Genomic DNA, 17,990 nt, shown 5'->3' on the forward strand with positions numbered 1-17,990 from the left:
TGGTGAGTCCAAATCTGCTACTTTTCTTTAAGTAAATTTGAGTAAATTGTTTAGGAATTATATCCAGAGCATGGTGACATAGACTTAGAATGTGATTTAATTTTACTTCACAGACTCTTGAAATGAACCTCTCATTACTGCCATGATCTCCTTTAGGAATCTGGTCATACACTATCCTGGATTGTCATTTGAAAAGCTCACTTACTTAAAGTTTTAACAATGATCTGTTTTTTCAACAACTATTTCTAAAGGATAGGGGAGTAGGGAGAATGGAAATAAGACATTTCTGCTCTGTGCTTAGAGAGAGAGCTTTGTTAAACTGTCTAATACAATGATTTTCAGACTTTTTAAAAACAGATAAAGTACACTCTCCCCTACAAATTTTGGATGGAATACTGATATAAAAAATAGTTAAAATTATGTTTCTTAATTTAAGTCTTCATTGTCTGGCAGGAAATATTTCATTATTTGTGAGATCCTTGAACCACCTTCAGAAAACAGTTTGTAAACCTTTGTTGAACAGTTGAGTTTTTTTTTTTTTTGGCCACGCAGCATGTGAGATTCTTGTTCCCCAGCTAGGGATTGAACCCACACCCCCTGCAGTGGAAGCATGGAGTCTTAACCAGTGGACAGCCAGGGAATTCCTGAACGGTTGAATTTTTTCTAAAGATGTATTTTCTTTTTTACAATTAACATGAACGAATTCTAATTCTTTGAATTATACCTAATTTTACTCATATTTTTCATTTTTTGTCATATTGCAAATTCAAACAATGGTATAATAGATCTAAAATGTAATGAGGTTTAAAAATTACATTTGCAGATTTTTTTCTGCCTAAAGCCTACATTATTACAGTTCAGAAGTACATATGTGCACATTGTTAAATATTCTTTTTCTAAAATATGAATGATTATGTTACATTAGTTGGATGAAAATCAAAAACTTGTACTCCAGGCCATTAGCACAAGACTGGCTACTTTTTGTGGAGCTGACTCAGTGTGCCTTGCTGACTTGCATAGCAGGGCAGTTAGCACAGTTCCCTTGTGCTTGCTTTCTCTCTTTCCTATTTTTTCTTCTCTTCCTGAGGGTAGATCCTTATAATAGGAGGAGTTGAATCTCATGTTAGGGAGGTGAGTACAAATGGATCGTAGCTTGAAATCTCTTGTGACTCTTGGTTCCAGTTCTATTAACCTGTCCCATCCAGTTTTTTATGGTTGAGTCAGAACCTGACTTGCTCTCTTCAGCTCTGAGCACTGTCTTTGACACTCAGGGTACTGTGGGTAGGAAGAAGTGTGAGAACAAAATCTGTTATTGCCAAGCTAGAGGTAAACTTCAACCCTCACCTGAGAGGCTGGAAATGAGACAAGCTGGAATTATGGGTAGGAAAATACCATGACTTTTAGGGTTTAGGAGACGTAGAAAGGAAAATAAACTAGAAAAGGAGGAGGCCTATGCTTTATTTTGTTGACTCCAAGAAGCCAACGTTTCTAAGTTGTACTGTTTTAAAATTATGCCATTAAGAAATAAATGCTGCCTATTGAACATTTTCCACGCGTAAACTCACATAGAAACTAGTAAGATTGTGTAGTCTAGGGATCAACAAGAGAATGTTTTAGTAACTAGCCTCAGCAAATATATTGAAAAGGTAACATTTGAGGCCAGAAGAACTAAATATTAGTACTTGAAGAGGCCTGAAGCCTGCCTGTCCAGCTGTGAGAATAAATCTCTGGTTTTACTGTGGATCACTGATGCAGAGACACAGTTTCACCTTTTAACATGTTTGAAATGGGAATACATCTAAAAATCGATGGCATGGTACAGTTTAATTGGCAGTCTTCTTTCATAATGGTACATTTTATATAATCAGTGGCATCTCAGATCAATGTGTGGCAAAAAGCAAGGAGAATTTAGTGTTATGGACGGTTTTGCAGGACTTTTTATTTATTGGTACTTAAGTTTTAAAGACTTGATTATTCTCTAACAGAAAGATTGACAAGGGATAATTTACAAATTATCTCTCGTCAGTTTGAATAATCTTCATTTTGGACATTGATTCAAGTTTATTTCAGCTGAATAAATTTTGGTAAGCTAAGTAAGTTTTGACAGCTGTTTAAATATTGGGAAGAGGTATTCAACATTTTTTGTAAATCCTGAGAGCTTTGTTAAATTTAATTATTTGAGGCCTATTCTGGGTTCTATTTTCTGGTTTGTTATGTTACTGTAATAATAAAATGTATCTTTGAAATTATGGATGTCTTGAAGTTTATAGTAAATCAACCATCATGTTGTATTTTCTTCTCTACTTCCTCACAAATAAACTTTTTGTAAGTAGAAAATTTAGTTTGATGGGTCTCTCTACTTCCTGAGAAAACTGAGAGAAATAGGCCAAAGCATTAGCATGTTGGGGTTTTTTAAATGTTTGTTTGAATATCTTAGGTTTGTTATTTTGTTTCACATATCACCTGTCCCATCTAACAAAGGCAATTAATTTGGGCACTTGATGCCAAGGAGAATTCTCAAAGGTCTGGATTTTTTTCTTTTGATTCTGTGAAGTAGTTTCCGAGAGATCTTCTTTAAGCCAAAGCAGCATCGCGGCTCACAGAGCAATTTTTGTTTAATGGTCTGTGTTAGAGCCTTATTGCATGATGGCTTCCAACTGTCAGTGACACCATTCTGAGAAGGGTTTACTGTTACATTCTTCTTAGAGTGAGTTCTCCATTTCTAATTAAGGCACACATCTGGAGGTTCTCAAGAAAAATCAGTGCAGTTGGCCTTGAAAATGTTATGTGTGACTTACTCACTTTAGACCATCTTTTGTACAACCAGACACATGGTATTACATTTGTTTGACTTCTCTTACCTTTCTCTCCCACAGAGTCTCTCTCATATTCATGTTGCACTTTGTGGAAGGCTTACCGCATAATGACTTGCAGCACTATTCATTTCATTCTGAAGGCTGTCTTTATCAAATAACTTCTGTAATTCAGTACCAAGCAAATAATCATTTTATAACATGGATTTTAGATGCTGATGGTAAGTGTTTAAACGTTTTTCTTTTACAATAATAGGCATGGAGACTAAACTGTAGTTTGTTCTTTTAAGACAGACTTGGCCTTGGCTCTTTTTTCTCTCTTCTTGTCCTTGCCTGTTACTGTTCCGCCCCTCTCCTCTATTCCGTCACTATGCTTTAGAATCACTCCTAACTTTTAACTTTGCTTATTTATATTAGCATATTTATGGGTATACACATGCATATGCGTCTTTCTTTTTTAGACAGAGATTGAGGTGATAATACTACTGTTGCTTTACAGTTTGCTATTTTTCACTTAATGCCTTTGCTTTCATTTTTTATTATATGAGTCATATATGTTCAGTATAAAAAATGGTGGCAATTTTGAGTTTTTAGATCTATAACCTTGTATTTCTTTTAAAAAGAAAGTGCATTGTTCCGGAGGTTTTTTAGTTGAGAACAAAAATAAAATAAGTTTTGCTGAGTTTGCAATTGTTAGTAATATAAGTAAAAGTAAACATCTATTTCTAAGACTATTAGACATTGCAGACTATGTAACCTTCTCTCACTGTGAAATAGAATATCTGAAATCCATAGTTTGCTAACAGCTACGGTCAAGGTAAAGCCTTTATTTAAATAATTAAGCTTTTCAATACAAGGTTAACTAGTACAGCTCATGAATTTTGCTTTTTCCCTTCTGTATATTTAATGTGGTTTATTATTGAGTTTGTTTCCCCTCACGATGTTCACTTTGTCTTAGACAAGATAACTCAGTCTCCTTAAAGTGTTATATCAGTTCATTGATAAGGGGTCACTTTGATTTTGTTCTATTTTTCCATTTACAGTTGTTAAGAAATTTTTCATATTTGATGTTTTCTTCCTGGGGATGGTTTGGTTAGATGACACAATAACGTGTTTATAAAAGCACTTTGCAAATTGAAACTCATGTTATAAATATAGTTATTACCTTAAAGTTTTACCCTACTTCAGAATTTGGGGTGGGGGGGAAGTGGTTCTCAATAACATAAAAAAACTTTGAAAAAATTTATTTTACTTTTTTATTGCATTCTAGAGTATGAAAAGTCTGCTTCAGGTAGAAGAGGTTAGATGGTTTCCAACTTTGACAGCATATGAAAATTGTATGGTTAGCTTATAAAAAACATCCTGGCTCTCTCCTAGACCAGTGAATCAGTCTCTGAGAATTCAGCCTAAATATTGATCAGATGATTCTAATGTGTATGTGTGGTAGAGAACCACTGACCTAGGCAAAGAAAATATTCTCAAAGTTTTAATGGGTATAGGATACAAAGTGGTGGGTTCAGATAGTTTATAAGGGTGTATCCACATAAACGTAACAGATGGTTTTGTTTGGGGTTTTTCGGTGTGTAGAGGGACATTAACCTCTTTCCCTTCATCCATCATCTCATTCCTACTTGACAAATGAGAAAACAGGAGCTCAGAAATAAAATAAGAGCAGACACCTAAAAACCTAAGCTTCTTTTTCTAACCCCAAAAAGAAATAAAATAAGAATTGAATTAAGTGTTGGCATTTGAGTTAACAAGCTTCATTTATCTTGAAAATTCATTGTATTATGAAAAACTTAATCTATTTTCTAATATTGTTAGATATATTAGATGATACTGTACTGTATTTCTAAGTTCCAGAAGTTAAAGATACTTCTGTCTTGATTTTTGTGGGCATTTTAGAAAAGAGTAAACACTACCTCAATTTCTCACATTTCTGGATGTTAGTGTATAACTTTTGTTATCCGAATAAGGACTTCTAACATTTGGCAGAGAAAAATGGTGACATAAGGACAGGCCATGTTTTCAAGCATTCTCCTTTGGTGGATATCCAGTGATACAGTGGTTAAAAAGGCCAGAAGCAAGTTAACCCAGGATGGTGGTTTTTTTGAATGTCTCACATCTTTCACTTTCCTTCCCCATCCCCCAGGAAGTTGGCTGGAATGTGATGACTTAAAAGGCCCATGGTCTGAAAGGCATGAGAAATTTCAAGTTCCTGCTTCAGAGATACATATTGTTATCTGGGAAAGAAACACATCCCAAACGACAGATAAAGCACCTGCCTGCTGCCCACTTAAAAAGACTTATGATCAACACGCTTTCGGAGATGAGAATCAAGTATCTCCAGCATTGTGTCCTGTAGGTGGTGTTGCCTCAGCTGAAATGTCCTCAGGAACTCACCCCACAAAGGTGTCCGTTGCTCCTAATACTCTTTCACAGGATGAAGCCGTAACTTTTGAGCATCATTTATTTTCAGGTCCGAAAGGTTTGGTCGACAAGAGTATTTCACCTTTGGCATTTGAAGAAATACAGGTTAACTCTGAAGGTTTTTTATTAGAAAATAAACCTGTGGCAGAGAATGCAGGGGTTGTCAAGACACATACTTTGCAATCGCAGGAGTCACTAATGGCTTCTTTAGTATCGGCTCCATGCGAGGACGAGCTTACCCAAGACCAGTTTGTGGATTTAAGCTTTTCATCTCAACTTGTAAATACAAATGTGCCATCAGTACAGCTGAATACAGAAGATACTGTAGTTACTCAGCCTGTGAATGATATTCGTGCTACTGACCTTACACAGAGAGTAAAGTCAGTAGAAACTGAGGGTACAGTTGCCCTAGAGAAGGATGCTCCATCGAAACAACTTCTTTTACCAAAAACTGAGAAATTAAAACCAGAACAACATGTTACATCTCAGGTGTCTGATTTGAAGGAAAAAGAAACTGCAGCATCTTCTCAAACCATAACAGCTAAGCCGTCACAGAATCCATTTCTGAAAGAAAATCAGAAAAAACCATTTGTGGGAAGCTGGGTTAAAGGCTTACTAAGCAAGGGTGTTCCTTTTATGCCGTTTCGTGTTTCAGCTCATAATAGAAACACTGTGACTGATTTGCAGCCTCCAGTTAAGGGGGCAAGTAATTTTGGTGGCTTTAAAACTAAAGGTACAAAACAAAAGGGTAACTGGGCATCCAGGGAAGCTCATAGGTGTACAAGTAAGCCTCCTCCAGTTAGTAACCCTGCACCAAGCCATCCATCTCCAGTCAGCACAGCTTCTCTCCCTGCTAATGGTTATGGTGATTTGGAAGTTTTGAAGAAATGTGAAAACGCCTCATATGGAGCTCACCTCAACCACAATTCTCATGGAAATGAAAATGGTGTTTCTTCAGCAAACCATGGAGACTCAGTTGAGGGTCAGATTCATAAACTTCGTCTAAAACTTCTTAAAAAACTTAAGGCAAAAAAGAAGAAATTAGCTGCCCTTATGTCTTCCCCCCAAAATGGAACACTTCCAAGTGAAAATTTAGAACCTATGTCCCATTGTGGATCTCCAAATGATTGTGAATCTCCAAATGATTGTGAATCAATAGAAGACTTGTTAAAAGAACTACAACATCAAATTGATATTGCCGATAGTAAATCTGGATGCGCCACAGTTCCTAGTGTTTCCTCATACAGTAGTCAAACTCATGAAGAAATCTTAGCAGAATTACTGTCCCCTACAACTGTTGTTTCAACAGAGCTCTCAGAAAATGAGGAGGCTGACTTTCGATACTTAGAAATGGGAGATAATCATATCCCAGCACCAGTACCTAATGAATTAAACAATATTCCCCAAGACATACATCTGAGACAGGACCATAATTACTGCAGCCCTACCAAGAAAAATCAATGCAAAGTTCAGCCAGACTCACTCACAAATAATGCCTATGTTACGACATTGAACTCGGAAAATCCCATGAAGACTGATATTTTTGATGAGTTTTTTTCTACTTCCGCGTTAAATTCTTTAGCAAGTGACACATTAGACTTCCCTCATTTTGATGACTATCTGTTTGAGAATTGTTGAATGCTTGTTAACTCTTTTTAGGTTAATATTTATTATTACTCTTGGAAAAATTTACTATGTTTTTAGGTAGTGTTTACACACTGGCCTTGTCATGAACAAAATGTAAGCTACTGAAGGTTTTACCTTTGGTTATGCCCACAAAGCATATGATCTGTTTCACAAGTTTAAATGATGAAGAATTTGTTCTCCTTGTTGGCTTCATTTTGTGTTTGTAGGAGAATGAGGATTTCAAAATGTTAAAAATGAAAAGTAGTTTATAGTTTCTGGCAGTTTGTACAGTTGGGTACATTAAATTTCTACATTTTAAATTTTAGTTATGTTGGTTCAGGCAAAACACTAGTTGATACAAACTTAAGTCAGTGTATATGATACGTGAACACATGACTGTTTTGCTAAGGGTTTTGTGGTCTTACATAAGAGCCTAAGCCTGTCTCTTCTACCAGTAGAGTGGTGTAGAATGTAAGCTCCCCTCATACAACTTGTTTCCTCTTTCTCTCTTTACAAAAGATGGCAGGAAACTTGTTACTAGAACTTTATATAATGTTAGGTGATCAAAAAAATGATCTGTAACAGGAAAAAGTAACCTATTTTTGTGTTGATGTGCTAAGAGTTTACATTATAAGTATCATCTTTCTCCCCCAAGACATTTATTTCTGTAACCAAAGTGGGACACCATCTAACAGTTATATTTTGGGAGAAATAGCAGTGCATGTAAGGCTTGCCTATGTTGGATTCTACTGTAAATGAAACATTAATTCATTTAAACCTCAGCATTCCTATGAGCAAGGTACTCTTATCACTTTTAACAGATAAGGAAACAGCACAGAACTAGTAAGTTGTAGAGCTGGGATTGAGTATAGAGTGGTTACTACAGTGCTTGAACTTAACATATGTTCTACCTCTAGCTTCATTTAAAGTTTGGGTGCCCAAACAGCACCACTGCTCTAGTGATTTGAGTTAGTAGCAGGGTTACTAAGGTTTGAAGGTGGCGGTCTTGGGGGAGAATACTTTGCTAGGGACTCAGTACTGCAAAAATGATTTGTCAAAATTACTCCCAAACCTCCCCCTCCCTTTTTTTCTGATTGCAAAATAAAAAGTCATGTTTATTGTAAGGAAAAACTGGGAAAATACAGGAAAACACCAAGAAGATTTCGGAGCATTCATCTTAACACTTAGTGGTAATAACTACTGCAAACATTTTCATATTTTTATGCATTTAGACTTTAAGACATAAATATGAGATTCTGTTGTACCTATTTGTTAATGATCTGTGTTAATGTTTAATGAGCATTTTTCCATCTTAGTTTTTGACAACTTTTGGATAGCTATATAATGTTACCTTGTGTGTATTACCATTGTTTCACCAATTTATATTTTGAGGTGATTTGTATTGTTTTGTTATTGTTAATTATCCTTATTGATAAAAATTTTCACAGATCCAAGTTTTATTTTCTGGGAGTGGAATTTCTGGGTCAAAGAATATGCACTTTTTTACAGTCTTTTAATGATTGTTTGCATGGCTTTGCTGAACCCTCACCAACACCAGGTAGTAGCATTGAAGGGGGAAGAAACCTTGGCTGGTTTTGGTTACATTTCCATGATTATTAGTGAGGTTGAATATTTTCTGTAACTTTATTGGCCAGTTGAGTTTCTTTGAGGAATTGCTTATCCATCCTTTACTTGTTATTAATTATTTATTCAACTATTTCTAGATTTCTGCTGAGTGCCAAGCACTGTTGTAAACCTCAGACATAAGGCAATAAAAATAAATAAATAAAAGGAAATTCTTGCCTTTTAGTAATTTGCCTTCTAAACAAGGAGGTAAATATATAATGTTGGGTGGTCATAGGGGATACGTACGGTTGACTCCTGTTATTTGCGGTACTTCTGTTGTATCAAGTCACCACAAACACTGAATTAGCAAATACTGGACCACCGCTCCTGGGGGAATACAGTTAGGTTCCTGTGAGCCTCTGGTCACAACATTTTTGTCACCTGATCAACAAATGTTGTTTTTTGTGTGTTTCTGTTTAAAGATACCTTATGTAATATATATTGTTGATTTATTAATATTGAACACAAGGTCACCAGCACTGTAACTCCTTCCTGAATGGAGCTCATCCCACGCATGTTTTTTTTCCATGAGGCACATCACACCTTTCTTGCACTTTGGAATACTAGACAGCACTTGAGCACCACACTTGGGGGCCATTTTAAACAAGTGAAATAACCAACAAAAAGGACAAAAAGTGTCCATAAGACATTTGGTCCATGCCAATGGTCCTTGAAATTTGGTCCTACCCAAAATGTCCATGAGCATATTTGGTCCATGCCAAATGATCCGTACCAAATAGCAAGAGCCTTGATATTTGGCATGGACCAAATGTACTGCAAGGGTTTCAGATTTTTCACTGCTGTGTACATGTCCATAAATGACCACAAGAGCACTGCAAGTATTGATTTTTAGGGTTACAAATAAATTTTGGCAAGTAGGCGTGTCAATGGAACTAGGTTTCTTTTCTTCCTTTTCTTCCTTCCTTCCTCCCTCCCTCTCTCTCTCTCTCCTTTCTTTCCCTCCCTTCCTCCTTCCTTCCTCCCTCTCTCTTTCTCCTTTCTTTCTTTCTTCCTTTTTCTTTCTTTTCTTTCCTTTCCTTCCTTCCTCTCTCCCTCCCTCCCTCCATCTCTTCTTTCTTTCCCTCCCTTCCTTCCTTCCTCCCTCTCTCTTTCTCCTTTCTTTCTTTTTCTTTCTTTCTTCCTTTTTCTTTCTTTCTTCCTTTTTCTTTCTTTCCTTTCCTTCTTTTCTTTCCTCCTTCCCTCCTTCCCTCCCTCCCTTCCTTCCTTTCATGAATCTTTAATTCTTTCGCAGTGTATCTTGATGTGGTGCCATGAGGTTTCTTTTCCCCCCAACAGTATATTTGTTCGAATACCATTTATTGAATCACCTCACTGTTCTTTAACCATTCAAAATACACCATTCACATATCTTTCATATTATGTTAACAAATATTCAATTCCTATAGTTTATTGAAGTTATGTGGGAAGAAACTTAGTGATCAATTATAGAAGGCAATTAAACAGTGTAAATATCAATTTCCTAGGGGGGGTAAAAAGGCTAGGAGGAAAGTATCAAATTTTAGCCAATTTTTCTTCCAGTTAACATTATTGCAGTCATCCACTCTGCAAGTCAGAAAAAGTATATGAAAAGCAGAAGATACAGTTTATTAGAGTTTTGTTTCTTCCAGTTTTACTGAGATATAATTGACATACAGCACTGTATAAGTTTAAGGTGTACAGCATAATGGTTTGAGTTACCTATATTGTGAAATGATTATGGCAGTAAGTTTAGTTATCTGTGTGTTTTCCTGGGTACCGCAAATGCAAACAACACAAAATGGACTAGCTTTTCCAAACTCAGAATCTGGGGCCAAAAACAGTGAGCCGTGTCCATATGTGTTATGGCAGGGGAGGAAGGGTGGAATCGAGCTGGCAGGTTAGAGGGAGCATCGCAAAGGAGTGACCTTAAACTACTGACTTTTTCTGAGCCGTTTCCAGAGGCATCTCCTGTGGGCGCTCCTGCCGCAGGTAAAGAGCCCCATACCGTTGGTGGCTCTGAAACAGACCTGTTCAGTGAGCTTATCTGTGACTGTCTTTCTGGCCCTTCTTTGCTTTTCACCTCCAGGAGCTCCTCTCCCCTTTCTCCCCACCCGTGTTCCCTCAGGAAGCCACAGAAGAGGCAAAGGTGGCCGACAGGCACTACAGGATGCTTCTGAGTAAAGCAGACCCACAAAAGGCGCTTATTAACTTCTGCAAGACAGCAAAGTGCCAAAGCGACAATAAATCTGGTACTGGAGAGGTTTAATCAAGAGATTAAATGTAACCACAGAAGCAAGAGGTCATCAGGAGAAAAGGAGCTCCTATGAAATACTTCAAATCTCAAAATGAAAATGCATTTCCTGTTTAGTTATTGCAGGCACTTAATAGCTTGATCAAGCACCCTTCTTGCCGGCTTTCTCGTTATTATAACCTTCCCACTGGGTTTGGAGGCAGAGAGGATCTAAATGTGCTGAGAAGTTCAAGTGTGTCTACAACTCACCTGATATTTAAAACTCCCCCAGCCCCAAGGCAACGTAAACGGGGCCTGTTCAGCAGGATGTCAAGATATCTGAGTTGTAAACTGGAGTCCCACCGATATGGACCTTGTGGTTACTGTAAAGCATCCCTGTGCTTGGTAACTAATAGGGAAATCCTATATTTAAAACTTCAGTTCTATATTTAGTTCTTATTCATTGCAGATTTTCACCTCTGTAGTAGTAGTATAGTGAATTCCTTTTTTTTTTTTAACATCTTCATTGGAGTAAAATTGCTTTACAATGGTGTGTTAGTTTCTGCTTTATAACAAAGTGAATCAGCTATACATATACATATACTCTCATATCTCTTCCCTCTTGCACCTCCCTCCCTCCCACCCTCCCTATCCCACCCCTCTAGGTGATCACAAACCACCGAGGTGATCTCCCTGTGCTATGCAGCTGCTTCCCGCTAGCTATCTATTTTACGTTTGGTAGTGTATATGTGTCCATGCCTCTCTCTCACTTTGTCACAGCTTACCCTTCCCCTTCCTCGTGTCCTCAAGTGCATTCTCTAGTAGGTCTGTGTCTATTCCCGTCTTACCCCTAGGTTCTTCATGACCTTTTTTTTTTTCTTAGATTCCATATATATGTGTTAGCATACGGTATATGTTTTTCTCTTTCTGACTTCACTCTGTATGACAGACTCTAGGTCCATCCACCTCACTAGAATTCCAATTATCAAGCCAGCCTATGTTCTTGTACCAGTGAATATATTGGATAATTAAGTATAAATAAACTATCATTATGCTCACACATGCATATAATAATCTATGATCTACTTTGCAGTTTATTACTAAGGTAGTTGAAGATCTCCTTATTTTAAAGTGTGTATTTGATTTACTTGTTTAGGAATAACTAGTTTGAGTCATCTGACAGACAATAATTTTTGGTTTGTTTTTACTAAAAAAAAAGGGGGGGCTCAAATCCTATGAGGGGGTGACTAAAATATGATAGTTTGCTGGGTGTCATTAAAGTGACTCCCAAGGAAAGAAATACAAATTGGTATCTGGTGATGGTGTAAATCCCTATAGAAGGGACCCTGGAAGGATCACTGTATTAAAGCCCTTCACAACCAGTAAGTACCTCCAGTCGCTCCAGACTACAACAATAAAGCATTAAATGTTAAAACCTCAAGGCAGTTTTTTTGTCTCAAGTCCTGTATTACTAATTTTCCATACGTAATTAATTGCTCAGCAAAAAAAAAAGAAAAAGAAAAAGAAACTGGCTACTGGCTTCTCTTTGTGACTTGTCAATAATATTAGACTCCTCTAGTTCTTTGTGTTACCTTAAAATCTTCAGTTTAGTAATTTTCCCATACCTAAACACTTTGGATTTGACATGCTTTATGACCTTTATCAGTAATTAGAATACAAATCCAATAAATAAAATACAAAGCCGGGCCTTCAAGATCTGGGGGCCAAGAACTCTCTGCTCCAGAGGCTCTGTGACTCTCTTGGACATTGTAAATAAGATGTTCTCTGTGAATGTGTACATTCTGGGGAGAGGGTCCTTAGCTTCCCATTCAGATTTTCACTGGGCTCTGTGGACCCCTAAGTAGTCTCTTGGGAAGTTTATCTTAAATAAATGAAGTTTAACTTAAAATGAAGATTGTTTCTGAGACTAGGTTCTAGATGAACTCCATGGTGGAGAACAGGCCACAAGTTAGGAAAGCTAAGAGTATGGACAATTTATAATTTTTCTAATTTCAAGGTTTCTTTAAGACCCCTCCAAAGTCCCACATCAAGCACTGGTATCACCATTTTCTGGGTCTCCCAGGCTCTAAATGCGGGCTTCACCCTCAAACTTCCCTCCTGTTTCAGTCCCTAAATCTTGACCAGGCTTCCCTTGAATCAATCCATGCCTTCTTTCCTTTACCCACCTTAACCCAGAGCGTCACTGCCTCTCCTTTGAAATATAATTGCGTCTAAACTGTCCTCTGATCTCTTATTTCTTTTTTCTTTTTTCTTTTTTTTTTTTTTTTTTTTGCGGTACGCGGGCCTCTCACTGTTGTGGCCTCTCCCGTTGCGGAGCACAGGCTCCGGACGCGCAGGCTCAGCGGCCATGGCTCACGGGCCTAGCCGCTCCGCGGCATGTGGGATCCTCCCGGACCGGGGCACGAACCCGCGTCCCCTGCATCGGCAGGCAGACTCTCAACCACTGCGCCACCAGGGAAGCCCTCTTATTTCTTATTGACATTGTTGCCAACCCAACCACCTAAAATAGATTTCATTCTGTCGTGAAACAGAAACCTTTAATAGTGACTCTCTTACTCTACAGGGTAAAGTGCAGCCTCTTCTCTCTCTCTCTCTCTTTTAAACTTTTTATTTTATATTGGAGTATAGCCGATTACCAATGTTGTGAGAGTCTCAGGTGCACAGCAAAGCGACTCAGCCATACATATACACGGATCCATTCTCCCCCAGACTCCCCTCCCATCCAGGCTGCCACATAACATTGAGCAGAGTTCTCTGTGCTATACAGCAGGTCCTTATTGGTTATCCTTTTTAAATACAGCAGTGTGTACATGTCAATCCCCAACTCCGTAACTATCCCTTCCCTCCACCCTTCCCCCCCTGGTAACCGTAAGTTCATTCTCGAAGTCTGTGAGTTCATTTCTGGTTTGTAAATACATTCATTTGTATCATTTCTTTTAGATTCTGCAGATAAGCGATATTATACGATATTTCTCTTCCTCTGACTTACTTCACTCAGTATGACAATCTCTAGGTCCATCCATGTTAGTGCAAATGGCATTATTTCATTCTTCTTTATGACTCATAATCCATTGTATATATATGTGCCACATCTTCACTCGTTCCTCTGTCGATGGACACTTAGGTTGCTTCCATGGCTTGGCTACTGCAAACAGCGCTGCAATGAACATTGGGGTGCATGTATCCTTTTGGACTATGTTTTTTTCTGGGTACATGCCCAGGAGTGGGATTGCAGGGTCATATGGTAGCTCTGTTTTTAGTTTTGTTTTTTTTTTAAACGATAACTCTTTTTAAAAAAATAATTTATTTATTTATGGCTGTGTTGGGTCTTCGTTTCTGTACGAGGGCTTTCTCTAGTTGCTGGCAAGCAGGGACCACTCTTCATCGTGGTGCGTGGGCCTCTCACTATTGTGGCCTCTCTTGTTGCAGAGCACAGGCTCCAGACGCGCAGGCTCAGTAGTGTGGCTCACAGCCCCAGCTGCTCCACGGCATGTGGGATCCTCCCAGACCAGGGCTCGAACCCAGGGCTCGAACCCATGTCCCCTGCATTGGCAGGAAGATTCTCAACCACTGCACCACCGGGGAAGCCTTGTTTTTAGTTTTTTTAAGGAACCTCCATACTGTTCTCGGACAGCCTCTTCTCTTGCTCTTCAGGGCCCTTCCACAAGCTACAAACGTTTTCACTGCTCCCTATTTAAGTACACTTTGTCCATCACCCCCATCGTGCCCTCATCTTGTCCTGAAATTTCCCCAGCCTTAGACACGCCTCCTCTGCCTCTGGCCTGTCCAGATCTTTCAGGGTCATTTCAAATCCTCCATGAAGACACCATCCAGCCCATCTAAGCTGACTTCCTCCTTCAAGGCCTGGGAGCATTTTTCTGTGTTTCTCATGCCGACCTTTCATCATATGCATTTTTATCTGACTGTCGGTCTCTGTTAAACACATACCCCGAGAAGGCAGGGATTGCTCTGGTCCTGAGCGTGTGCCATGGGACAGGCCTGTGCTAGATGAACGGAGACATGGTGCCTACTCTGAAGAGGTCATATTCCTGTGCAGGGGACAAGTAACTTCCTGGTTTCAGGGTACTGTGATGCATGCGTGGAGGATGGACCTCTAAATTAGATGGAGGTAGTGTCAGGGGAGGCTTCCTGAGGGGGTAGCTCCTCAGCAGATGTTACCCAGGTAAGCAGAATGGGGCACATCGGGGTGTAGGGACAGGTGTCTGGCCGGGAAGGGGGTGTAGGTCATCCTGGGCCATTCAAGGAACTCCTGGTAAGTGCTTATAACCTCTCTCATGCGGAAACTGGGCAGGAGACACAGCTGCGGATCATGAAAGCCCTTGTGCACTAAGCTCAAGAATTTGAACTGTGTCCTGAAGGAAATCCTTTGGACCCTAAATTGATCATTAATAACAGAAAATGGTCTCTTCCCTCAAGGAGCTTATACCCTAGTGTAAGTACACTCAGCTTCAAGGTGGAAGGACATGCTAAGTCCCCATCACTTCAGTAATAGCAAATATTACACCTTCTTCATCTTGAAATGTGAGACTCAATTTCAACAGTGTATAAATGATCTTATGACATAATTCCACTGTCACCCCCTCCCCGTTTCTTATTTCCACTATAAGCTATCCTTTTTTTAAATTGAAGTCTAGTTGATTTACAATGTTGTCTTAATTACTGCTGTACAGCAAAGTGATTCAGTTATACATATATATATATATATATATACATTCTTCTTTTTATACTTTTTAAAAAATATTCTTTTCCATTATGGTTTATCATAGGATATTGAATATAGTTCTCTGTGTCACTGTAAGGTATCCTTAAGTGTAGGTGGCAAGTTTGGAATTTTGAGAAGCATCAGAAAGGCCCCTACCTAAGAACATTTTTTGGGGGTGGCTACCTGTCATTCTGCCTGGAATTCCACCATAAGTGCAATATTGTGTCTCCTTCCTGAGGGGTCCTAACGAGATAGTAGAGGATATTTTATTATCAACCATAATTTGATAAATAATTGTCAGCCAGCATTTGCCAAGGCATTCCCTAGGAGACACCCTAGTGAGACAGTCAACTCTTCCTTCTTCTAGGTCTCAAAATTCTATCCCTGATAAGAACGACCCAGAGAAAAAGCACCTACCACATGACCTCAATCTTGGCAGAAATGAATTACATCTTCATGTTATCCTATTATCATGTGGTTCTCTATCTTTATAGAAACTCGTATGTATACAGTGATATACATGTCAATTATTTCTCAATAAAATCAGAAAAAAAGAAAGTCTTATGCAAATCATCTGCTTGAAAAATATTTGTGTCTTCTGTGAGACGAGTTGAAAATACGTCATTTGAGACGTTTTAACAGGAACCCATACAAACAATTTCTGCTTGAGTTTAATTTCAGAAAAAAATCTGCCAGCAATCTAAAGAAAACGTTAAGGCTTTGCCTAGATTCAAGTCCTTGATCCAAAAGCTGTAACACAGCTTAATTCAGCAAATAGTTTCTTGGTATAACGGTGCCTCCACATACTTTGAACTCTGAGATGTCTCCTCTTGCATGTTTGCATCTGCATTTGCTTCTCAAATGCTTTTGGCCACAGATATGGCAAAATTGAATAACTACATTTGCTTTTTGGTGGTATCAGATTTTCTGAGAGAAACCAATGGTATTTATTCATTCACCTGTCAATGGGCAATTGAGTGGTTTTTGTTTGTTTGTTTTTGCCATAACAATGTCTGCTGTTGATGAACAATGTTGGGCAGGTCTCCTGAAACATATATGCACATTTCCCCCAGATATTCGGTAGGACTAGAATTTGCTATCCATGGGCTCCCAGTTCAGCAGCTGTGCCGCTCTTGGATTCACTGCGTTGGGCACCGAATACTATTAAGAGGACGTTGTCCTCCTCTGTCCTAGAAACGTAGCAGTGTCGTACTCCTATTTGATTAAAAATCTCGGAGTTGTAGTTTTAAAATGAATCCCTGTAGAGGAAAACAAGCTCCTTCGTCCCTGGGTGGGCTCGAACCACCAACCTTTCGGTTAACAGCCGAACGCGCTAACCGATTGCGCCACAGAGACGGGGCTACTGGGACCGCGCTGCGGTGTGTATAGATTTCCCCGGCTGCGGCGGCTCTCTCGCCGCCCTGGGCGTAGCCGCGCTGGCACCTCGGAGGAGCGCGCCGAGGAGGAGCCGGGCTGCGGGCGGAGGCTCGGGTGGAGCCGCGGGGCTCCTCGGGGCCGGAGCGTGTCGCGGCTCCGGGGGCCCGGGGGCCCGGGGTGGGGGACACTCCCCTGCCCCGTGCGCGCTGGAGCGGTTCTCCCGGGCGGCCGCGCGCCGTGACAGTGAGCGTGACGACGACCCGGCCGTCTGGGTGCCCGGCCGCGGAAGCTGGAAGGGGTGAGGTCGCGCGTGCTCTCCTGCCGGACTACACGCGCTCGAGCTGTGTGAGAAGCCCAGAGGGCTGTGTGGACCTGGAGGACGGAGCCACATCCCGGAGCCCCCCAGCTTTAGGGCAGTGGTTCTCAGCCTTTGCGTGGTTGTTATTGCCCCTCTCCCTCTCCTTTGGATATTTCCCCCCTTAATCACCAACCCCCCCACCATAAAATTTTGATACCATAGATACACCGCGTATGTGTGAATTTGCCCTGTGCCCTTCTGTGCTAGGTGCATAGAAAGAATAAGATTTTTTCACCTCTAAGAGACAATTTTTGCCCCCTTGGCGAGGATAGGGCCAGCGTTGAGAATGCCCGGTTTGGGACATCAGAAGAGCCCTATGGAGGGAGTGGCAGTTAAGATGTGCCTTTAACTTTGAAATGGCCTCTGCAGGCTCCACCCCTCCGCGTTCCCTGACTTCTGCACTGAGGCCTTTGAGATCTGGGATGACCCGTCTCCCCAGAGGTGGGGACTGGGAGCCTTAGCATTAGTACCACACCCTTAGAACTGCCTGGCTTTCATTTTACTTTTGCGAAGCCAGAGCTCTTGAGCGTCGCTCCCCTTGTCTTCTCCGCCCACAGAATAGGAAATTAACCCCAGCTCTCCACGTGCTAAATCCAGTCCTGTGTGTTCCCTGTTTCCGTTCAACTTACCTGTGAGGGACCCTCCTCCACCTCCTCCTCCTTCCCTCACCCCTTCCTGTCTCCTTCCTCCTAGTTCTTTTCTCATCATTTTAACCGTTTTTTTTTTTTTAAGCGCACAGTTCGGTGGCATTAAGTACATTCACACTGCTGTGCAGCCGTCACCACCATCCATCTCCAAAACGTTTTC

At 40.1% G+C, this 17,990-nt stretch overlaps 1 protein-coding gene and 1 non-coding gene across 5 annotated transcripts in view; one reads left to right on the forward strand and one right to left on the reverse strand.

Moving 5' to 3' along the window:
- USPL1 (ubiquitin specific peptidase like 1) overlaps nt 1–8,634 on the forward strand; it is a 40,861-nt gene extending 32,227 nt beyond the window's left edge. For all 4 annotated transcript variants that reach the window (XM_060080112.1, XM_060080114.1, XM_060080115.1 and 1 more), the window contains 2 exons: nt 2,877–3,034; nt 4,966–8,634. In XM_060080112.1, the coding sequence (XP_059936095.1) occupies nt 2,877–3,034; nt 4,966–6,881 (2,074 nt within the window). In that variant the 3' untranslated portion in view covers nt 6,882–8,634. The remainder of the gene's footprint in view (nt 1–2,876; nt 3,035–4,965) is intronic.
- An 8,096-nt stretch (nt 8,635–16,730) lies between these two features.
- On the reverse strand, nt 16,731–16,804 carry TRNAN-GUU (transfer RNA asparagine (anticodon GUU)). The gene has a single exon. It is a non-coding gene; the product is annotated as a tRNA-Asn (tRNA).
- Between the last annotated feature and the right edge of the window lie 1,186 nt (nt 16,805–17,990).

Source organism: Mesoplodon densirostris, chromosome 17 (genome assembly GCF_025265405.1).
Source record: "Mesoplodon densirostris isolate mMesDen1 chromosome 17, mMesDen1 primary haplotype, whole genome shotgun sequence".
NCBI classification, from domain to species: domain Eukaryota; kingdom Metazoa; phylum Chordata; class Mammalia; order Artiodactyla; family Ziphiidae; genus Mesoplodon; species Mesoplodon densirostris.